We start from the raw sequence: 24,663 nt of genomic DNA, 5'->3' as shown, positions 1-24,663 counted from the left end.
TCTCTCTCTCTCTCTCTCTCTCTCTCTCTCTCTCTCTCTCTCTCTCTCTCTCTGTCTCTCTCTTCTCTTGATCCTGGCTTTGGAAGCTGGCTTTGAGTCAGGCAGGAGAATTTACTCAAGTGGTCTTATTTTGTTAGATAATTAGTTTTTATACTTCTGTTTTTTATTCTTTCCACTTCAAGTAATTATTAATAGACTTTATACAATTAATACTTGACTTATTGATATTGATTTAAATCTTACATCAGTTCTTTCCTAAAACTAAAATTTAAACTGTAAATATTCATATAGTTGTGGCTCTTTTCTTTCTGTCCTTGAATTCTTTGAGTTCTTAGCCTGATAGTCCAACATCTCACCCGACTCCCATCCCTAATTCATAATTTTGGGTGAACAGACATTAGCTGAAGAATATTGTCTCTCAGGAGGATAACTGAAGGGTTTCTACCACTGTTTCTCATGAACTCCCCACCAGTTGTCTTCCCATTAGCAATCAGACAGAAAGACAATTATTGGGAGCAAAGGTATTTACTAAAAAGAAAAAGTATGAAAATTTGGTCTAAAACATATTCCCCAGCCACAAAACAAAAAACAACAACAAATGGGGTTCATTCACCTATAAATACAAGATTCCTGAAAAAGTGAGTACAAACTTAAGGATAGTAAGGGGTCTATAGCTAATGGGAGGAAACTAGCTCCTGACTAGAAGTCCTTTTCTCCCTGAGTGAAGCTCTCCATTGGTGTAGTTCACTATATCACCAAGGATCACTATCATTAGAGCCCATGGCTGGCATTTCTTTCTCCCATAAGTGGTTTGTTCTTGCAGCTGCTATTGTATTGGAATTACTAGTTCTGTTTGTCCGTTATAGGAATATCGACCACATTCTGCTTCTGGGAAGCCCAGATGATTCCATCCATCTTCCAGATTACATTATCTAAAGCAAAGGCTCCTGGTTACTTGAAATCTTAGGTGCATAAGAGGATGGGCTCTTAGCTGAGAATTTCAACATCTCAGGACTATCAGGAATGGTGGATCTCCTGCATCTTAGTTCAGTAGTAATAAGCCTGGCACTTTCTAAAAGGACTTTAATTTAGATAAGGGAGATAAAGAAGGCCAGAAAACATGAAAGCATTCAAAATGCTGAAGCCCATGAAGTGCAACAGAGTGTGCAGCCAAACGAATCCCACAAGATAGCTTGGCTTCTAACCCGTTCATCTAGTTCTTTCATGCCTCTCAGTCTTTTCTGGGAAGTCAGCATGTTCCTGGGTTCCTGAAAGCCTTCCCTTCCTCCAAATCCAGCCATTTTCTCCTCTCCTAATTGCTTTTCCCATTGCCCTAAATCTCTCAGATCTCTCCCCTGAGAAATGCCTCTGATCCCTCCTTAATGAAAAGAAGCAAAAGGACAGTCATAAAATCCCTAGTAACTTTTTCTTTTTCGTTCATCTTGTGGATTCTCTGAGGGAATGATCTTTTCATAACCATCTTCTGCTGTGATGTCCAATGCCTGGGAATGGAAAGATGAGTCATTGGCATTCCAAAACAGAAAGTGGGACTAGAAGAGCTCTTCTCTCTCCAAAACTTGCCCCTCTTCCCTGTCCTATCAGCAAAAAAACATTTATATTCAATCAGAATTCTTTATTCTCCCTTGGTCACTGAGTAAGACCTGGTCCTGCTTTGGTACATACCTCATAGAGACTCTCAGACAGGACTTCAGGCGAAGTAGGGGAGGATCTCTGGCCCTATTGAGGGAGAAACAGCAGCTAGTCAAAGACTCCCAGTGCTAGAGTTTGAAAGGAACTTAGGATAGAAAATGCTGGAGCTAAAAGGAAAGCTATGTGAGAACCAAAAGGGATCTTAGAGATGTCACGATCATGAAGCCTCTGAAGTAGAAGAAAGCTCAGAGAACATCTAATCTGACCTAGACCCAAATACCAAAGTCCTTTACAAGCCATGGTCCAAGTGGCCACTCAAGCTTTCTTATAGACACTCAGGGTGGAGGAGACACCTCGCCCCAGCTAGCCCATCCTACCTTCATCCTTTCAACAAACATTTATTTAGCACCTGTCAGGTATAATGCTAAAATCCTGCAAAGACTTACTCTTTACCTGCCTGGAACTCTAGCTAGAACAACCTCCCTTTCCTGGCTTTTTGTTGTCTCGGCTACTACTACCATCTCAAGTCATGGGCTATAGCCATGAGTCACTTCTCTTCCACTCTGTTCTTGAATAGCTACTGTGAGTGAACCAGAAAATAAGCCCTTCATGACTTGGACCTTTAACTCCTGGAACTCCATCCCTGAATGCCTCAGCCTTACTGAACCTTCTCTTCTCTTTTCCAGTTCTGGAACTATAATCAAATCAACTTTGGCCTGACTTCTGATTCTACTTGCCATCCCTGTAATTCCCAAAGCAAAATGTCTCAGTGTGCCTACCATTCCCCAATAAAGGGAATTTCCCCCGATTTAAATGTAGCCAGATTGTGGATAGTGATGACTTTTCTAAATATTAATATATTCATTTAGCAGAGTGGCAATCATACAATAAGTGCTGAATGTGGTTTGAATATGGATCACTCACTGAATGAATGAATTTTCAATCATTCACTCATGGCATAAATAGAGAAGAACAAAACGGTTCTTAAGTCAAAGATCTAATGATCCAAGGGAAGGGTGTAGTATAGTATAGAGACTATCAACTATCAAACATATACAAAAGGATGAGCAAAGGGAGGGTGCTAGCAATAGGAAAGAACAGGATATGGTCACGTAGTTGGCACTTGAGCTGAACTGGGCAGGAAGACTCCATGAGATGGAATTGAGGAGAGAGCAACTTCCAAACAAGAGAGATTGCCTGAACAAAGGTCCAAACAGGGCGAAAGAAGAGGCTCATTAGGTTGGGCCTTTTTAGATCAGGAAGGATAATAGAGTGCAATAAACATGGGAGCACAGATCTGCATCCATGGGTGAGCCCTTTCCAGGGCGCAGGACTTGGCAGGTTAAGAGTTGGCCTGAAATTCAGAAGGGATTGATTTCATATTTGGCCTTTGGCACACTGTAACCTCAGAATCTTCGGCAAGTCATTGAAGTGTTCACTGATGTAGAAAAAGTCTAGGACTACAGGTTGCCCATCCACCTGGAGAAGAGGATCAGTGTCTCTACCCCAAAACAGGAAATTATTTTAGTTTCTCTTCATGGGAATAGGGAGCCTTGGAGCCTTCTTGATTCAGGAAATGACATGGTCAGATCTGTGCCTTAAGAATATGTTTTCGAGGTGTATTGATGGGAGATGAGACACTGGAACTTGGCGTTGCAATGAGGAGCCTGTTCCAGAAGTCAAGGACCAAGCTGATAATGACTTGGACCAAAGTACTGAGGTGTTTCAGTGGAGAAGAGTGGATAGCAGAAAGAGAACATTTGGCAGCTCGTTACTAGGAAGATTTCCTGACTTCATGCCTCAGTTAATCTCTACAAATTCCATTCTTTGATCTCAGTTGTGCCCTCTGGGGCCAATGAGTTCAAATCAAATTCCTCATCCACATGACGGCCTTCCAGAGACAGTTATTGGGTTCCCACCTACCTCCACATTCCTCTCCAAAGGTCTTCTCTTTTTCCAGGCTGGTGCCCTACCAGATCCCTTCACAGCACTAAATGCTTCTTTTTTATCCTCCTTCAGACACTCTCCAGCTCTTCAGTGTACTCTAATGATCATGCAATCATTGGGATACATCCAAGTGCCCAAGGTTCAGGGCTATCAAGAATCACCAGGCCTGGATAAGTAGACCCGTACCCTCTCCCTGAGGGCACCCCAAAGTGTAAATCCTCTGTCCCTACCTGTGCAAGAATTGCTGAGCCTTTTAGGCAAGCTGTATTCTCATAAAGGGTGGTGTCCTCCCCTGAAAGGAAAGAAACGGAGACAGAACATTTCATTGGCAGATCCTGACCTTTAATTACTCGAGGGACTGACTCCCTCTCCTTCTCACCCAGAGTCCCTCAACAAACAGAGGGGTAGAACATAGGAGAGTTCCATCCTCTGCATTTCCCCTACAGAGAGAGAGCCAGTGAGTATTTAGTAGTACATATGTATTATGTGCTGGGCGCTGTGCTAAGCATTGTATGTGCAAAGAAAGCAGGAGACGGTTCCTGACATCCGGGAAATTATAATCTAAAGGATGAGACGACTTGCAGACAACTGTAGACGTGGACAGAATAATCAACAGAATAAGAGTGAGTAGGAAAGATTTCTTGTGGAAGAGGTAGCATTAGGTGTCACTCAAAAGGAATTAGGGAAACTAGGAAGTAAAGATGATACAGGAATATCTTCAAGAAATGTCTGAAGGGATGAGGGCAGCTGGGTGGCTCAGTGGATTGAGAGCCAGGCCTAGAGATGGAAGGTCCTGGGTTCAAATTTGGTCTCAGTCACTTCCCACCTGTGTGACCCTGGGCAAGTCATTTAATCCCCATTGCACTTTTCTGCCTTGGAAACAATACACAGTATTGATTTCAAGATGGAAGGTAAGGTTTTTAAAACAAAGAAAGAAAAAAATGCCTGAAATCAGCAAGAGAAAAAACCCTGTGTAGATATTTCAAGGGTATCCTTTATCTAAGGTTCTGAGATTCCGGGATTTTAAGATTTCATGATTGGATCAGCACACTCATATTCGTTAAGGCTTAGAACTCTTTGGTTCTAAGAATCTGGTCTTCGAAAGTGTTAATGTAGATGGACCCCATCTTATCATCTCTGAATTGGGCTGGATAGAGAAAATAGGGAAGCACCAAGAGAATGTAAGCTCAGTGAGGGAAAAGAATACATCAGTTTGATCATAACACCTTGCTCTGTAGATTTGTCAAGGTGTGGAGGTGAGCCAGAGCACAGCCCTATGGCTGTGCCATTAGAATAGCAGTTCTGGAAGCTTCCTCTATTCTAGAAGGGCTTGTAATCCTGGTTACAGGCTATGTCTGATTTCTAGAAAAAGACATCACTAAGAATGGAGACACATATTCTCACTATATTGGTCATTTGGAGGTGAGTATTTTGGCCACAACAAACCATGGCAAAAATAAAAACTGCACGCATTTTCTCTAATCTTCTGCTTAAATGCCATTTTGAATTTGGGCAGTGATTTAGAAGCACAGATATTGATAGGGAAGGAACAACTTATGCCAGCTAATCCACCTCTCTGGGTATACAGATGGGGAAACTGAGGAATAGGGGTATTTTCCCAAGGTCACATAGGTGTTAAGAACACAGCAAAAAGTGAGTAAAGGATGAGAAAAGGGAATGGTGAGTGTTCTGGGTCACCTTCTCCAGGCTGTGTACAAATAGTAACTTAATTCTTAACCCTCTAAATATGAGGGCATTTGACAGTGTCTAATAAGTGTACAATTAATGCTACTATTTAAATTAAATGGAGGGGAGGATTACTAGAGACGCTGAATTGCATTAATCTTCATGGTTTTACTATAAAAAAAAAAGGAAAGCAAATGCCATCAGGATAACTCTTAACTTCTTGAAAAAACTAAGACAGAAGTCTGTTTTGGAGCAACATTTCCCAAGGTCAGTATTATTTGCAGACTTTGTTGGTTGGTGCCTTTACTTACCATTTTTGGGTGCTGAATGCTTCTTCTCTAGAAGATGGTGCTTGCTGAACCTAAAGAGAGAACAGGCTTCTGAGATGGACATTCCCAACCAGAGTAAAAGTGTTCTCTGATCTAGAGGGGACATTTGGAGCAGGCTGTGGAGCCAAGGATTGTCTTTGGATGCTCTCAGACTTCATGTCTCATTGCTAACATGCAACTGCTTCACTGTTAGCTCCTTTACAGATAAGGACTGTTATTCACTTACTTGGCTAGTTTGTGCAGTCTACATTTGCCTCTGATTTCTAATAATCTTTAATAAACCTCTAAAAATATAACTCTTTTAGTAGAGAAACTAATTTAACTGTTACACCTCAGTAGTCTTTCCCCTCACTTGGTTCCTCCCCAGGTTGTGAGTGGCAACCTCTCTGCTTTTTCCATACAACCTTTCCATTCTTTACCTTACTGCAGGTCAGTTCCTTTTTTTGAGGATCTGAGAAACATGGTTAGGACTAGTCTCCACCCCAAAGGGGAAGTGAACACCCTTTCTAAAAAGCAATGAAGTGTGAGGGACGGGGAAGGATGAAAGCCCAGAAAAGGCAGCCACCCAAGAAAACCAGTGCTGGAAAGGAGTTTAGGGAAAGGAGATGGATTGAGCCCCAGAAGTTGGCATATAGTACAGAAGACAATTTAAGCTTCTCTTCCTTGTTCAGGGAGACCAACTACAAAGGAGGAAAACCAGAGGGAGCGTCATTTTACCTTCCAGTTTTTCTGATAAACAGGAAATAGATGAGTGCCCCAATCAGAACAATTCCAACTAGTTCTCCAATCACAATGCCAATGATGGCCCCTGTAGACAGTGAGGAGCCTTTCCTTCCTCCTAGATACTTATCTGATGTGGACAGAGAAGAGAAAAAGAACTGTGAGTGTTTTTGAAGAGTACATGACAGTATGAGCTTAGTATTTGGGCAGTGTCTGGAACACTGTAAATACTTAATCTAGTCTAGTAGTAGTCTCTTGGTAACCGAAGATGACGATTGTCTTTGTGCACTTTCATCTGTGATGTAGATGAGTGTGCACAAAGACACTTGTGCGTGAAGGAGATTTAAGTGGAAAAGTTGATGCACAGAGACAGTCCCACTCTCTTGGCATTGGAAGCCTGGGTCCAGTGGCACGAAAAGTCATTACACCTGGAGACTTCCTCAGCTGCATTGGATGGCCGTGTTGTCTTTTGTGCTCCAACACGCCCTAAGCATTCCACAGTGCTTTGCTGCATCGCCATCTCAGCCGTTGAACCTTCTTGTTGGTTTCTTCCGCCTGTTCTGCCGAAGCAGTCTTCACATGCTGGGTGAGCAAAGCCCTAGTTCACCAGGGGTAGACGACGACCCGATGGCTACCCTCACAAGGTTTAGCCAGCCTGTCAAAGCCGTTGCCCGGGGTGTGGCCGCTGCCACATGCTAGCAGCTACTGGGAGCCACAAGTGAGAGCTGGGTGTCAGATGATGGTCAGAGGCTGGAGAGCTGCCCTAGGAGGGCACGATAAGCCCTCCATACCAGAGATACTCCTCCTCCCTGAGCACCCCATATACCCCAAATACTTAATAAATATCAGTTAATTGTAGAAGTAGACCCCTTTGGCAAGATCACATTGCAGTGCCTGGCAAATGATAAAAGATGCTTAAATTGGGGGCAAAGACATCAATCTCTACAGACCCAATCTCTGAACTTGTGATTTCCTCCTCACATTGTGTCTACTGACCATTTCTATTTCTGTTGATGGCTCCACTCACCTCTCGGGCACCCAGATTCATATTGGCAACATCTTTGACCTTCTCTCTCCTTCAAACTTCACATCGAATCAATTGCTGTGAGATTCTCCTGAATTTTACAGTTATTTCTGTTGATTAGTTGTGAAGAGTATTTCTCACATCTACCCCTTCTCGATCTCACACTGCTCACTACACTGGCAAGATTCAAGTCTTTATCATTTTCCATGTGAATTTTTCAATATTTTCCTCACTACTATTTCTGACTCTAGTAGTTCCTCTAGTTCAGTCTATGTCCTTCATTTTTGTATTTCAAATACTTTGTGTATTGTCATTAAAGACAATGATTGCCATCTCCTGCAAGACGAGCTGTGATTTGCTCATAGCAATGAGATTACTTATTGTGGACAAGAGGAGAAATGATGATGCAGTCCTTAAACCTACAGTTTTGTAGAATTGGCACTTAGTTTGTAATTTTCAAAGTTTTCTTCAAAGATTCTTTCTGCATATAATTTTTATTACATTGTGATAAGTACAAGATGTGTTTAATTCATCTCTGTTTTGGGGACAGCTGGGTGGCTCAGTGGATTGAGTTCCAAGCCCAGAGATGGGAGGTGCTGGGTTCAAATCTGGCCTCAGATACTTCATAGCTAGGTGACCCTGGGCAAGTCACTTCACCCCTATTGCCTAGCCCTTACTGCTCTTCTGCCTTGGAATCAATACCTAGTATTGACTCTAAGATGGAAGGTAAGGGTTTATAAAAATATTTCTCTGTTTTGCATTTGTTTTTGAGGGTTTTATGCCCTGATGCTTGGTCATTTTTTGTAAAAGTTCCAAACACACAGGATCCATGGTGGGGTGTGCCTGCACTCCAGCCCCACCCTGCCACCTCCTGCTGCCTGCTGTTTCTCCTGTCTATCTTCTTGGCCAGTGATTCCTCAACACTCTCCACTGAGCTTGGAACCTCCTCTTGCTGAGACCAGACCCGCCACAAGAGCCAGCCAATCCCAGCCATTTTTTTCCACAAAGGATGACTATAATAATCTTTCTGCCCCAATCCCTTTCCACATTCCATGTGTGTGCTTCTAGTCTGCCATAGCCATGTTTCAGCGTGGAGAAAAGAACCCCACACCTTCTAATTTTCAAGCAGATTTTTTTTTAAATCCTGAACTCTTAGTTTAGAAGGCTGTTACAACTAAAGGTTTTTTCACAGGAAGGGCCGTTAGTTCCAAATCAGTAGATTTAACATCAGTTCTGGGGAATAAGTCTGATTTTTTCCCTTCTTTCTCTTGACCCAAAACACTAAGGAGAAGCATTTTTCCTCTCATATACAAACACACTATTTTTTCCCTCAAAATTTTTCCTCTTTCTGTTTACTCTATAAACAAACCCCATTCAGCTTCTTTCAGGAAAAATGCTATTGCAAAGCATGCTTGAAACTCTGAAACAAAGGTTTGAGTTGGTAGAGTTAAAAAGTGCAGTTTGGATCTGCTTAATTCTTATCCTGGGAATCTCTATTTTCATTGGAGATTTCCCAACTTATTTCCTTCCCCTTAAAAATATGCCATAAGCTAGGCTGTGTAAAAAATAGACTCGAATACAGGACTACAATCCCCATGAGCCTTTGCTCCACTTCCCCAGAATGCCTTGTAATCTCACCTGGGCCGAGATCGAGAAGATATTTAAGCAAAGGCTTTTGAAGGGCTCGGGCCCTTTTGGACTTCGGTTTTTGGAGCAGAGGCGTCTCTTCCATGATGTGAGGTTAATTTGTCTAGGCCTCTGGTCTAGGCACATGTTTCTTACTTGTATATTCTTAATCTTTAACCTTTAATAAACCTCTAAAAAATATATATTCCTTGCAGAGAGAAACTAATTTCTACCTGCCTCAGTCTCCCCGTCTCCCCTCTCCCCTAAATTTTAATCTTTACAGTTTTTGGCGACCACTACGGGAAAAAGAACTTTCAGTCTTCTGATTTCTTTTCTGATCTTAAATTCAGTTTTAATAGCTAGTACCTAGAAAGCGGCCCCGCCGCTTCCTGCCTGCAGCCTGCAGCCCTGATCATCCTCACCTGGTACCTGGTCCCGGCCTTGCCCACCCCTGCAGCCGCTCTTGCTCCTGGCCTCTCACCGGCCCGCTGCCTGCCTATTTCTGTGCCCCAGACCCAGGAGCCCGACCCAGCAGGCTCATCACCCAGATCCTTGGAGCAGATCGCTCAGGACTCATTGCGACCAGCTGGTAACAGTATTGGCCACGTGGGCGGAGGGGAGAGACCAGAGGGAAAGGAGATTTTCCCTTAGGCTAAGCCTCCACGTGGCTGGGGGTATTGGCTGCAGGGGTATCAGAGAGGGGAAAGACAGAAAAGACTAAAGAGAAGAAACAGATCTTTTCAAACAGAAACTTAATAGCAATGGGCTGTTTAAAAGGATTTTTGACTCTTCTGGCAGTTTCATTGATTTTACCTGCCCGTCTGGGAGCAGACTCAGCCCAAAGATTCAACTTTAACTTTGGGGAGGAAAATGGGTGGCCCAGCGAACTGGAAGCCAGGCCCAGAGACGGGAGGTCTCTAGTTAAAATCTGGCCTCCGATGCTTCCCAGCTATGGGGCCCTGGACGGATCCCTTGAACCCCATAGCCTAGCCTTTACTACTCTACCTTCGGACAATAGACATTTAAATGGATAAATAAAAACAAACAAACAAAAAAAACCCCCAAGGAACTTTGAAGAGACTAAAGGCTACATTCTAAGGCATTTCAGACTCCAATGGTTTATAAAAAAAAATCTCTGTATTCTATTGCATTGTTTTGTTTAAGGTTTAACTTTGTGATTTTAAGTTCATATATTACTGGATTGAATACTATTCTGTGAACTGAAGGTTGATTGAATTTATTTTGAATGTACTGAGTTTTGAAATTCTGTTGTTTTTCCCCTATAACTGTTGAACAAATATTGTTGTGAATAAGCCCATATATGAAAAATCAGCTTTTTCTATTTTGCTGAGGATAGATGGACTTCAGAACTGGTTATAATTGTATTAACAACCTTTGGAATTTTAATGTGCTAAATACCTCAAATGATTTGATTTTAAGGGTTTTTAAATATGATTTTTGGAATTTTTTTTTAACAATCTGGTTATTTTTGCCTGCCCCTACCACGAGGTAAGGCCCATTAGCTGAAGTGAAATGTATTTTATAAACCCCAACCTTCCCACATGTGAATGGAAGTTGGGCAGTTAATTTCAGGGCATTTGTACCCTTGGGAAAAGCCTCCAAAAGGAGCACCCTTTATTTATACTCTTCAGCTCACTACTTTACTTGCACCAGAATGATATATAGATTTCTTGATTATGTTCTTAACCCAAGATGAGTTTTACTTTGTTTAAAAAATATGTTTAAATACCAAGGTTGAAAGATTGCTACATTTGTAAAAATTGTGACAAATGTCCATCAATTCATAGGTTTTAAAAATGTCATACAGCAACTTATGTGAAATATGAAAGTGTGTTTGTTTGCTATTGTAATTAATTGGGCTATTGAGAATTTTGGGGATTTTGATATCTACATATTTGTCCTACTGTATTTTTAAAAATGAAAAATTGTTAACCTTGTTCAATTCATTTGCCTTCTACTCACAGTGATCATGGCCAGATACAAAGAGGAAATGGATCTCATTTTTTGGTGAGAAAGCCTTGTATTTTATATTTTCTTAACTGACACAGAGTGTCAATGGTTATAAGCTATATTTTTAAATTTTTAAAAGCTCTTTTATTATTATATTTTTCTTGCATGTGCAATATACTTTTTCAGTTTTTTTTATTATTTTTTCTCTCCTTTTTATATTTGAAGCACATGTCACCAGTATTAAGATTTTCTTTAACTTTTTGACTTTTCAGTGCTACAAGTTTGAAATACATTTGCTAATGCATGCCCTAGAAAGCTTGTGACTATAAAAATTATGCCACTAATTATTTAAATAAATTATGGGACTTTGCTTAATGATTCTGTCTGATTCTAGGACAAGATATACACAAAAGAGCCACTGCATAGTGCCAATAGAGCATAAGGTCAAAGAGACCAACCAATCCTGGAGAAATTGACGTCACTTTGAGCCTAGACAAAGAGGACTTGAACGTGTTTGGGGTTCGAGGTTGCGGCTGTTTAACATGTGTTAAAAGCAGGTCTTCCTTGTTCCACATTCTACCAAGTACCTCAAACTTGGCTCCCGGAACCTTGGCTTATATACTCTGGTCCCCTTTTCTGCCTCTCATAGTGTGGTAACTTTCTGTAGTCCTGGCACTGATTGGGTAAATGCATCATTACTTAGATCATTTTAATTGGGCCCTGATTGAAGGACCTGTTATAGATTTATTTTTCTTCTACTTGGAATTTTTACATATAAGACTTTGATAGTCTATATTTTCATCCAGAAATTTTTCTTTTCTTTTGGATTTTCTGATGTCTTTTTTAATATCTCTTGCCAATTGATTCATATACCTCATACCTCAGCCATGCATCCCTAACTGATTCTGAATCTTTCAATCACCCACAACACGGGGGAATGTAAAAAAATATTATTTAAATTGCAAAGTTTAAATTCCTTTTGAGAAGAATTTTAGGTAAAGAAGATGCTACCTCTCTGAATCCAGAACTGAACTGTTGGAGAAGCCACCATGAAGAAGCCTCCAGACCACAAGTTGCACAAAATTGAACTTTGGGTGTGGTTGATTGAACATTTATTTGTATGTATACTTTTATGCCAAAGGGGACTGCCCCCTAACGGCTTTTTGTCAATGTGTTCAGAAATTATTGGTTTTATTCTTTTTTCTCTTATCCTCACACTATTGTAATCTTTTAAGTTTATTATGTTTTCATGATCCTTTGGAAAAAAATTAATTTATTTGCAAACGATCAAAGGGGGGAAATGTAAAAAATAGACTCGAATACAGGACTACAATCCCCATGAGCCTTTGCTCCACTTCCCCAGAATGCCTTGTAATCTCACCTGGGCCGAGATCGAGAAGATATTTAAGCAAAGGCTTTTGAAGGGCTCGGGCCCTTTTGGACTTCGGTTTTTGGAGCAGAGGCGTCTCTTCCATGATGTGAGGTTAATTTGTCTAGGCCTCTGGTCTAGGCACATGTTTCTTACTTGTATATTCTTAATCTTTAACCTTTAATAAACCTCTAAAAAATATATATTCCTTGCAGAGAGAAACTAATTTCTACCTGCCTCAGTCTCCCCGTCTCCCCATATTCCTAAATTTTAACTGTTACAGTTGCTTATGCCACAAACCAACCTGAAATATATTGACAAAGTTCTAAAAGTCCTAACTGCTCTCAACATGCAGAGTGGAGATTCTGCCCTGTGCTTGTAGGAGGAAATTCAGACCTCTGACAAATGGAATCTAAATGGATAATGAATCCTGGGGGAGGAAGTGATCTGGAAGTTTCTTGCTAACTTTTTGAGTTTATTCTCTTTCTATATTAGTGAACAAGTCTATTGGGATTGGTGAAAAGGATTTTGACTACACTGCCTGCCTGCACCTTTGTTTATATTATTGTATTTACTAATTGCTTTAAGGTTTAATTTTTTTTATGTTTTAATTTAATCAATATCTTTCTGTTATACTGAATCATTTTAAGCTGCTATGTTTTGCCTATATTGATCTTTACTTTGTGCCTTTACCTCTGCTGGAGAACAAAATATCATTGTAAGCCCATGGACATCTTGCCTAAAACCCTTGTCACTAGATCCATTGAAGATCACGTGTTGCCTTTGTTAAGTTTCACATAGATGATGATGGATGGATTTCAACAAAACTGGTTAAATTATATACAACCTTTAGAGAATTTAATAAGCTAAGAATTTCATTCAGAAATAATTTTACATAACTAGTGCTTTCTGAGTGGATGATATTTTATATATATGTATATAATAAAGAATGTTGTATTAAAGGTAGAGAAACAAAGAAGTGTTCCTACCAAGGTGTTTCTATGTATCAGGAAGCCAGGAAGAACAGCTCCTGCAAAACTCTTCATTTTAATTTACTTCCAGCAGAACAATCTAGATTTCTTGGTGATGTTCTAGACTCAAATAAGCTTTCCTTTGTTTAAAAATATATTCGCCAAGGTTGAAAGATTTGCTACATCTGTAAAAATTGTGACAAATATCCATCAATCTATAGCTTTTTTTATGTCATACAGCAACTTATGTGAAATATGTTGTGGATTTGTTGCTATTGTAATTAACTGGGTTATTGTGAATTTGGGGGGACTTTGGTACTTCTTTGAATGTGCATTATCTACTGTGTTACTGTTTTATTCTGGGAATCATTTGTACTCACACATGACTGACATAGTGTGTCACTGATTTTATGCTATATATTTCTGATTTTTAAAACTTTTTTAACTTTGATTTTTATTGCATGTACAATATAGTATCTGAATTTTATTTTTTCTCTTTTTTGTATGGGAAGCACATGTCAACAGTATTGAGAAGATTTTTCTTTAATTTTTTTTTATTTTGCAGTAATATAAGTTTTAAATACATTTGTTCTGATATTAATGCATGCCCACAAAGCTTTAGTCTAAAAAAAAATGACTCCATTGATTGTTTAAAAAAATTATGGGACTTTGCTTAATGATTCTGTCTGATTCTAGGACAAGATAATACAAATAGAGCCACTGTACAGTGCCAAAGAAGCACAAAGCTAAAGTTTATAGTGCCAATAGAGCACAAGATCAAAGAGACCAACCAATCTTGGTGGGATTGATGTAATTTTGAGCCAAGACAAGAGACCTTGAACTTGTTTAGGGTTTGAGGTTGCAGCTGTTTAACATGTGTTAAAGGCAGGTCTTCCTTGTCCCACATTCATTAACATTTTTATGTTAATTTTCAGGAAGTCCATCACATGAGTAACTTTTTTATCTCTTGAACTAAGCAATTAATTCTTCTTCTAAGCCTTTTCTCCATACTTAGAGGAGATAGAGTGGATAGAGTATTGGTCCTGGCCTTAGGCAGGCTTGAATTCAAATCTAGCCTCACACTTTTACTAGTTGCGTGACTCTGGATGAGCAATTTAACCTCTATTTGCCTCTGGTTCCTCATATGTAAAAGGGGATGATGAAAGTATCCACTTGCAGGGTTCTTGTGAGGATTAAATGAGTTAATGTTCTCTTTACATATTATTATAAAATAATTTAAAACTCCTTAAAATTTTATTGTTTTTTTCCTTTCAGAAAATCTAGTTGATATTTTGTTATGATTTTTTATTTGAGACTTTTCTTATAGATATTTTGGAATCATTTTTCTTTGTTAATCATGGCAACATAATAGCTTTTTTCCTTAGGAGAATATTTTTTTCAATCTTGTTGAATTTAGACTTCCTGAATTGGTACTTTGTATTATCATCGGGCTTTGCCCACTTCTGGAAGAACTGAATGGACCTTATTCAATCTTGATTTGTATTCTCTGGTATCTTGCTGCTACTTCCTTTAAATATTGAGTGTTTTGTTCCTCAGTGATATCAAAATGGCTCAGAAAGGTGATCTGGTAACTTTTAGTGTGCCCAAAGCAGTCTTATCTGGAGCTTATTCTGGTCACTGCCCTCCTTATCTGAGTTTTACAACCTTTTGCCATCGATTTGTGTCTTGGCAACACCACTGTGGACTTGTCCCTAATGGGAGTTCTAGTATACTATTGCTGACCCCAGCGCCTATTAGCTACATTAAGGTTGTGTAAGTGCAGGACTAAAGGTCTCCCCTTGTTCTGAGCTCTCATATCTTTGTTACTCAGCTGTAGGTCTCAGATCCAGACAGGGGACGAAGCTTCAGCTCCCCATTCACAATAAAGCCTCAGATTTTTTCACCAGCTGCATAACCTCATTCAGTCACTAGTCCTCTTGTCATCTTCCTGGTTAGCCCAGTTGTCCAGACTGTTCTTTGTTAAAACACTGACAGTGGATGGAAAAATGGCTCACTTGGTTTTCCCATTGAATGACTACTAAAATTTTTTATCTTTCTAGACATTTGTTGGGATGTAATGCAGAGCTGAGCTACAGAGTCCCTTTTTACTCTTCCTTTTGGTATTTTGTGTGGTCTCTCAATGACAAAGCATTCTGAAAATGCACTTCTATAGCCACTCCTGCCTTATTTACCTATTATTATCTTACCTATTTTCTCATCTCATTATCATGGAGCAGAGGCCAATTTTCTCTGAAATTGAGACTAAAAAGAACATTAGCTTCCCTCAGTTTTTACATTTCCAGGTTATTTGGATGAAGTAAAAAATGAACTGGAAATGTGACCATGGTCACATTAAACAAAACTCTGACCCTTGAGTGTCAGGTGTAGTCTTACTGGCTTGCCCAGTGAGATGAAGGGCCTTGGTAAGATACATATCATTTTTGACTTGATCCAAACAACCTGGATGAGAGACGTGTATGTGATCATCTCTCATTTCTCATTTCTCTTCTCTTCTAAAAAATCTTTAATCTGTGGTAAAAATCAAATGTAATGAACTTCTCTACTAGCAGCAATGCAATTACCCAGGACAATTCTGAGGGACTTATGAGAAAGAACACTATTTACATTCAGAGGAAGAACTGTGGGAGCGGAAACACAGAAGAAAAACAACTGCTTGATTACATTGGTTGATGGGGATATGATTGGAGATGTAGACTAAACAATCACCCTGGTACAAATACTAATAATATGGAAATGGGTCTTGATCAATGACACATGTTAAACCCATTGGAATTGGGTGTCAGATAGGGGAAGGGGGTGGGGGGAGGGGAGGGAAGGAACATGAGTCTTGTAACCATGGAAAAATATTCCAAATCATCTAATATAAAATTTTTAAAAAGCTTTATAGTTTTAGAAACATAATACTTTAGTTTATTACAATTTCTCCATAAAATATATTTGAATTATAAATAAAAAATAAAGTCTTTAGTGACTCCTTCTTATCTACTGAATACCCGTTTTATTCTTGACTTGACATTCAAGGCCTCTCCAGAATGGTAGCAGCTATTGCTACTACTTCTGGCTATGCATTTTCTCCTCAGGCTGCATTGGTCTACTTTGTGCATTCAAATATAAACTGTAGTTCTACACTTCTGAATACTAGCTTGCAATATTTCTCTATAGAAATGGAATAGTTACCCTTCTACCCTTTGGCCACTTGAACTTCTCTTCTGTTCTTTCTTTCTTTCTTTCTTTCTTTCTTTCTTTCTTTCTTTCTTTCTTTCTTTCTTTCTTTCTTTCTTTCTTTCTTTCTCTCTCTCTCTCTTTCTTTCTTTCTCTCTCTCTTTCTTTCTTTCTCTTTTTTCTTTTTTTCTTTCTTTTTTTCTTTCTTTTTTTCTTTCTTTCTTTCTTTCTTTCTTTCTTTCTTTCTTTCTTTCTTTCTTTCTTTCTTTCTTTCTTTCTTTCTTTCTTTCTTTCTTTCTTTCTTTCTTTCTTTCTTTCTTTCTTTCTTTCTTTCTTTCTTTCTTTCTTTCTTTCTTTCTTTCCTTCTTTCTTTCTTTCTTTCTTTCTTTCTTTCTTTCTTTCTTTCTTTCTTTCCTTCCTTCATTCTTTCCTTCTTCCTTCCTTCCTTCCTTCCTTCCTTCCTTCCTTCCTTCCTTCCTTCCTTCCTTCCTTTCTTACATTCATTCTTTCTTCTTTCCTTCCTTCCTTCCTTCTTTCTTTCCTTCTTTCTTTCTTTCCTTCTTTCTTTCTTTCCTTCTTTCCTTCTTTCCTTCCTTCTTTTTTTCTTTCTTTCCTTTTTCCTTCTTTCTTTTTTATTTAGATGTATTTTCTATTTCCTTTTTAAATTTTTTATTTAATTAATTTAGAATATTTTCCATGGTTACATGAATCACATTCTTTCCCCCTCCTCCCACCCCCTCCATAGTCAACAAGCAATTCCACTGGGTTTTATGTATGTCACTGATTAAGACCTATTTCCATATTTGCACTAGGGTAATCATTTAGAGTCTGTATCCCCAATCATATCCCCATCGAACCATGTGATCAAGCAGTTGTTTTTCTTCTGAATTTCCTCTCCCACAGTTCTTCCTCTGAAAGTGAATAACGTTCTTTATCATAAGTCCCTCAGAATTGTCCTGAATCATTGCATTGCTGCTAGTTCTCCCCATTCTTTAGAACACAACTCAAGTGATAGTTCTTCTCTTAAACCAAATCTAATTTCTGCCCTACTGTCAACTCAAGTGGATTTGTCCTCTAGGCTTCCCACAACACTTTTATTTCGCAGCCATAATCTATGCTTCTCATGTAATATTGTGTATCAATTACTTGTTTTGGGATCTGAACCTTCAACTTGATTGTAAGGTCTCTAAAAGGAGAATTGGTATTTACCTGGTATTTACCTTAGTTCCCTGATGGTGCTCTGCACAAGGTGGACACCTAAATGTGTGCTGAATGATGAATGAGCTTGTATTGGACATGACTATTTTTAATATTATTAGAACAGAAAAGGAGAATAGTCTCCAATTCTACCAAAGAATAAATAGCAGTTTTTGGACTCATATTCACTACAAATCTGATCACAGAACCTAGAGTCAGATTCTTTCCTTACATTTCCACTTCCATTTCCCCATAAAAAGCTGGCCTCTTGATTGGGCCTGAGCACATCCTCTTGGAATCCCACCCTAAGTTAAGCCAAGACTACTTACCGATCACCTTGATTGTGATGTTCTTGGACAATGATAACTTGGTCACATTGTTCCTTGCCCAACATGTATACTTTCCTGAATGTTCCCAAGATGCATGGGGGATGGTGTAAGTGCTTCCTGAGTGTATCAGCTCAGAACTGTCATGGGCATGCCATTCATAGTGAACAGGTGGATTAGATGGAGCCTGACACTCTAATGTCAGGGAATTGTTGAATTGGACTTCAATCTTCTCACTTTCAGGGCTCTGAAAAATCTTGATAGTGTCTGGTCCATCTGTGTAAAGATGAAAGGGAGATGTCAGAAATTGTTGGAGAAAGAGTTGGGGAGGGAGAATTAGAATCACTCACAGTTCACCATCAGGCTAAAAGGGTTACTTCTCCTGGCATCAATTGGATTCCAGGCTTCACACTGATAGAACCCAGCATCTTCTCTCCTCACACTCTTGATGGTGAGGGTCTGGTTATTTTCAGATGTGTCAGTCCTCTCAGTGAGTGGCAAGGGCTGGTTATTAAAGAACCACACAATGTTTGCCCTCTCATTTTCTGTGCTGCATGTGAATACCAAAGACTCGTTCTCTCTGACTTTGATGCTATTGGCAGTGATGTTAGGTCTGGCCAGTTTTTCTGTAGAGAGAGAAGAGAGACTTGCGTGAAGAGCTGGACTGTGTCTCCACCAGACCACATCTTGGTGAGAAACAAACACTTGAAGCCCACACCCAGACCCTTTTATTGCAGACATATAGGAATGGGTCCTGAAACCAGGGGAAAGAGATTCTACACGATTTAATGGTTGTACTAATGAGGAAAGCGATCAGGATATCCTGGGGATGAAGTGCTATATCCTGATCTGTCCATCCCCTCAGACAGGTCCCAGGACAGGCACCAACCAGTAACTAAGATGTGGATGGGAGCAGGGAAGAAGCATCTATTGTGTCTACTGTATGCTTGGTGTGACAGCAAAGTGAGGTAGCAGAAAGAGCTCGAGGCCTCGAGTCAGAAAGATTCGCATTCAAAAGAGACTTCAAATACTAGCTCTGTTTCTCTGGACAAGTCATTTAACTCCTATTCGCTTTAGTTCCTCATCTTTAAAATCAGGGCACATTGAGGAAAGGACCTCCAGGAACTGATGCAGAGTGAGAGGAGCAGGACCAGGAGAACATTGTACACAGAGATGGATACACTGTGGTACAATCGAATGGAATGGACTTCTCTACTAACAGCAATGCAATGACCCAGGACAATTCTGAGGGATTTACGAGGAAGAACATTATCCACATTCAGAGGAAAAATTGTGAGAATAGAAAAAGAAGAAAAAAACTGCTTAATCACATGGTCGATGGGGATATGACTGGGGATGTAGACCCTAAAGGAACAACCTAGTGCAAACATCAACAACATGGAAATAGGTTCTGATCAAGGACACATATAATACCCTGTGGAATTGGGCATAGGCTATGGGAAGGGGTGGAGGGATGGGAAGGAAAGAACATGATTCTTGTAACCAAGGAATAATGTTCTAAATTGACTAATAAAATTTTCAAATAAAAATTAAAAAAATAAGTCAAGGCACACTGGAGTCAGAAATGGTAAACTACTCTAGCATCTTTGCTGAGAAATCCTTTAGACAAAGATTATGGGGTCCCGTTCATTGGGACACTGCTGAATAACTGAATAAATGTGCCTTTTGTTCCTTCTTTAGCCACCTGGGGGCACAAAGCAATCAGCAGAAGTTCTCTGCCCCAGGAGAAATTCTCTAGCAGCCACTAAGGGCTCAGGAAAGTGGTTGGGATGAGGTCTATAGCAGGTCAACAATTTATCAGTGTCTCATCAACAGAGAATCAGTGATAGAAAATGGCATTTGGTCCAAGGTCCCACAGCCTGCCTCAGCTTTTCTATATAACCTCATCAATTATCTTTTTCCCAGGTGGACACCTCTGCTAATACGGTCTCCCTTATGCTATGGTGACATTGGCTTCCCTTTAACTTTCTCTGATCCTAGCTCTCCCCTCTAGGGCCACCTGGAATCATATAAACCTTCTCCCTTACAAGGATCCCAAAGGGTGCTGAGGACAACTTCCCTATCCTCTCCCCACTCCTCAGAGATACTCGGTGCTGGAGAGATTACTATCTCCTGAGGTAACCCTTACCTCATCTGGAAGGCATCTAGTTCATACAGTGGATGGAATGTTGGAGTTGGAGGTCAGGAAACCCTGAGTTCAAATCCTGTCTCAGCTTCTTAATGGCTATCCGACTCTGTCCAAGTCCCTTAGTCTTTCTCAGTCACATTTTACTCATTAATTAAAGTGGCATTTACATTGCAGGGTCTTTGTGAGAATCAAATGAAATATGACACATAGAAGACTTTGAAACCCTTCAATTATTCTAGAAATGTTAGCCATTTTAATTCATTCCCCAACTGAAAAGCTCTCCTCATTGGGAAAGTTGGCCCTGTGGAGTCCCAGATGACCTCTTAGTTCCCTGAATTTGTCTTTCCCTCCAACTGAGATCTCAGAAGGTTTGTGACCCTCAGAGAAGCCAAGTTCCTCTGTCTTGGCCTTTTCTCTAGAAAATAGAGGAAATGCAGATGTCCTCCCCTTGGTGGTCCTGTCAACAGCTCAGAGGCGGCTTCTCATGCCATCTAGAGGGAGGGTGTCGGAGTGGCGCGTCCACAGGAAGGGCAACACTTACCATACACTCTTAATTGGGTTATTACTTCATATACTGCAACTCCAACTTTGTAAATAGTAATATGCAGAATGTAGATACTGGCATCACTGAGGCTGAGGTTGGGGATGAGCAGGGCACCATCAGGGAGTATTTTCTCTCGGCTATCTTCTGGTGTCTGTACTCTAGTATCAAATTCATAGCTTGCAATCTCATTGGAAACCTCACTTGTCTTTCTGTACCAAGTATAGGTGCTACCCTTCTCTGTGAATCCCAAGATGGTCAAGAGGACGTTGCTGCCCACAGTCCCATAGGGTGGGATGGGCACAATACGAACAGGATCATCTTGAGCAGATGTTGACTGGATCCAACAGCTAAGGATGGAGGCTGAGAGCAGAGGAAAGAGACAGAGGTCAGCAAGTAAGAAACCCAGATCACTGAGCTGCTTCCAAGGTAAGGATGGAGACTACACACTGAGAAGATTTTTAAATTATTTTATTTTTATCAATTTATAAATATAATTTATTTTTAATTAAAATCAATTAAACTAAAATTATATTTTAAATTTTAAATTTTAAATATAATTATCATTTATAAATATAAATTATCAATAATTTAATATAGTATAATTTCTATTTCTAAATTTTTTAAACTAAGCATCAGATCTAGCCTTCAAACTGTTTTCCTCTTTTCTTTGTTCCTAACAATCCAAGGATGCCTTCCACCTTCCCTACTGCAGAGCATCTTCTAACTTGGGGCAATTTAAAAGTGAGGTTGCGGGTACTATCCTGCCCAGGAGGCAAAAACTAGCTTAAGCCAGGTGTGTCTGTTGGGGTGAATGGGCAATAAGCAGCTATGGCCTGATTTTTACTTTTGTGTTTTAGACATTAGAATCTGAAGACTGGCATGTGGTTCTCAACCAACATCAAGGAACTGGAAACAGACTGGGAAATTGTTGGACGACCTCTTCATTAGCTATTCATCCATTAGAAATAGGTGATCTGTCTATGGTGGAGCTGAATAATGAGTTTACAAAATGGTATTTAATGACCTTGGAACCTTTATGTTTTGGTATTTGATCATTGAGAGAGATCACTAATCAATTAATTTATCGGTTATTGCTAGCCTGGTCAATAAATTTATTTTCTTACCTAGAACGTAGTCTCAGAATTGTTACTCATCATACCTGGCAAACCACAGTGATCATACCCGAGATTTCCTTCTTCCCCAGACACTTATCAGAAACCTCTGGGAATCAACTGGAGATTTTATTCACCAGGGGTGACTCTCTGATGAGCAATTGGAGGATCTACTGGAGAATCTTTCCTATTCCTGGTGATCAAGACTCATTGCAGCTGACTCCACCTAAGATATGCTATTTGTTTTATGGGTTGTTTTTTTTTTTAATAGCAGATCTCTATGGTCAAACTAAAAAGGAAAATCTTTATTAGCAGAAAGCAGTTTTCCTGGTCTCCGTTGGCTTTATTATTGATCTCTAGTTTTTTGTGTCTGTGTCTGAGACTAATTATTTGTCAGACCAGTTTGTAGGGAAAGATACTAAAGCATTTGCCATCAAGCTAAATCCCAAGTTCCCGACTAGAAATGATTTTGTCAAAAAGAGAGAATTTAAAAAAATCATCCCTAGAAAGTTTAAAATCTGGGTATTCGTAGCCTGGACCCATCCTCTAAAACTCTTTTGAAGGGAAGATTCATTCCAGCACAATTCAAAGAAAATACTGAATTTAACCTTCACAGAAGATTGAAAATGAAAATTTTAGGAAACAAACGAAAAGTGTGCCAGACGGGCAAAGCCTGAAGAGGTTGGAAAATGGAAGAAAATCCTGCCCTTCCACCAAGGTAGTCAGTGAGGAGTCCCTTTCAGTAAATTCCAGTAGTTCTGTAGAGGTCTTTCCCCACCAGTACTTTAAGGACTCTGAATGCTCCCGGAAGGCACAGTTGGGTTAGCCTTCAGGAAAGAGAGAGACAGAGACAGAGAGAGAGACAGAGACAGAGACAGAGACAGAGACAGAGAGAGACCGAGAGAGACAGAGACACAGAGACATAGAGAGAGAAAGAGACAGAGACAGACAGAGACAGAGAGAGAGACACAGAGAGACCGAGAGAGACAGAGACACAGAGACAGAGAGAGAGACACAGAGAGACACAGAGAGAAGAGAGAGAGAGAGAGAGAGAGAGAGAGAGAGAGAGTATGTGTGTGTAAAGACACGTACATATTATATATCTGTACACATATGTGTGTATGTCTTAGACTGAAACAGCAAAGTGGCTTTTATCTCCAGAGGAAAGGAGAGATGCTATCTTTGGTGGCATTGCCAAATGATCACTCTGACCACCCAAAACTCTTGGTCTTCTCAGTATGAGAGGAGGAAGGTGAGGATTATAGATCTTGATGACAGCTCCCCCCCCCTCTCCTTTTCTTTCAGCTTCTCTCCAAGTTTTTCCTCTCTTTCCTATTAGATTGAAGTGAGGAAAGAAATTTTTGTTTTAACTCAAGAAAACAAGAGCTTTCTTTCCTACTTTTAAGACTAAAGTTTAATTAGAAAATTATTATTATTATTATTTTAAAAACCCTCACCTTCTGTCTTGAAGTCAATATTGTGTATTGGTTCCAAGGCAGGAGTGGTCAGCACTGGGCAATGGGGGTCAAGTGACTTGCCCAGGGTCACACAGCTGGGAAGCGTCTGAGACCAGATTTAAACCTAGGACCTCCCATTTCTAGGCCTGGCTCTCAATCCACTGAGCCACCCAGCTGCCCCCTCATGATATTTTCTTAATAGCCCATACAATATCTCATATCAGGGCCACATGACTACAGCTATAAAAATAAATTTTGTTCTTTAAGGTATATTTTGATGGGGGTTTCTCTCTCTCCCTCTCTGTCTCTCTCCCTCTCTCTCTCTCTTTCTCTCTCTCTCTCTCTCTCTCTGTCTCTCTCTCAGTCTCTCTCTCTCTCTCTCTCTCTCTATATATATATATATATATATATGTACATACACACACACACACACACACACATATGATTGGAATTTTAACGGGTAAAAAGAAATGAAGTTTTCTCTATCCTCCATCACATCTCTTTCTATGGAGCAATCAAGAAAATACAGACATGGTCACAGTCTTTGAATGAAAAATGATAATTTATTAGCAGGTAAATTAATGAAAAGGGTTCCCTTAGAGGAAATTTAATTGCATAACTAAGGAAGTAAAATATTTTTGCAATCATTAAATTTTGTTTCACGTCAGTGAAGTACACAGACTCTGACCTTGATATAAGGTAAAATAAAAATGTAGACTTCCAGGCGACAAGGAAAGGTTTAGGGAAAATAATGAAGGAAATAAGACAGATGTGGCAGTCGGATCATTTGAGGAATAGCACAAGAATCCAAATAGAAGGACCTATTAGCCATTATAAAACTCAGAATTGACTTGGTTGAAATGTGTTCTGAATTTAAAACTCCCTTTTATTAAGAAAATTATAATAAGGAACAAGGAAAAGTCATTTAAAGCTTTTGACTTTATATTAGCTGAAATTTGTGAGCCTTTTGCAATGCTTGAAATAATCAGGCCTTGGAGTTGTGTGCAGGGAGCTAAGATGATGGAGGAAAGGATGATGCACCCCCCCAATTCCTCCATACAAAAAAATAATAATAAACCACCCCAAGACAAAGGAAAGCAGGAGGAACATGTCTGATTGCTTTTTTTAATTGATAGTGTTTACTGATTTTATCATTTTGGAGTACAAACAAGATCTTTTAACTTGAAGTGTCCAATGTCAGGCCCCAAAAGAACTGATGGAATAACTTGAAAATAAGTTAAAAAACCAAATGATCAAAGAGCTGAAAAAAAATCATCAATTGGGAAAAAATTCACAGTAGAAATCAAATCCCTAAAAACTCAAATATTACCAAAGGAAGGAGAAGCACAGAAATACATTGAAGAAAACAATGATGGGATGTATAATATGGGAAAAGGAAAAC

General features: G+C 39.6%; 1 protein-coding gene across 1 annotated transcript in view; it reads right to left on the bottom strand.

Moving 5' to 3' along the window:
- Positions 1–276: 276 nt before the first annotated feature.
- Positions 277–24,663, bottom strand: part of LOC103103217 (uncharacterized) — an 81,780-nt gene continuing 57,393 nt past the window's right edge. Inside the window, exons 14-21 of the mRNA XM_056826221.1 lie at positions 20,690–21,052; positions 18,350–18,625; positions 18,003–18,275; positions 6,330–6,462; positions 5,595–5,644; positions 3,828–3,889; positions 1,684–1,737; positions 277–1,502 (exon numbers count right to left, since the gene is read on the bottom strand). Of these exons, the coding sequence (XP_056682199.1) occupies positions 1,416–1,502; positions 1,684–1,737; positions 3,828–3,889; positions 5,595–5,644; positions 6,330–6,462; positions 18,003–18,275; positions 18,350–18,625; positions 20,690–21,052 (1,298 nt within the window). The 3' untranslated portion in view covers positions 277–1,415. The remainder of the gene's footprint in view (positions 1,503–1,683; positions 1,738–3,827; positions 3,890–5,594; positions 5,645–6,329; positions 6,463–18,002; positions 18,276–18,349; positions 18,626–20,689; positions 21,053–24,663) is intronic.

The sequence above is a fragment of the Monodelphis domestica genome, chromosome 4 (assembly GCF_027887165.1).
Source record: "Monodelphis domestica isolate mMonDom1 chromosome 4, mMonDom1.pri, whole genome shotgun sequence".
Lineage (NCBI taxonomy): Eukaryota > Metazoa > Chordata > Mammalia > Didelphimorphia > Didelphidae > Monodelphis > Monodelphis domestica.
Note: the sequence above shows the minus strand (reverse complement) of the source record. Positions and strands in the feature narration are given on the sequence as shown.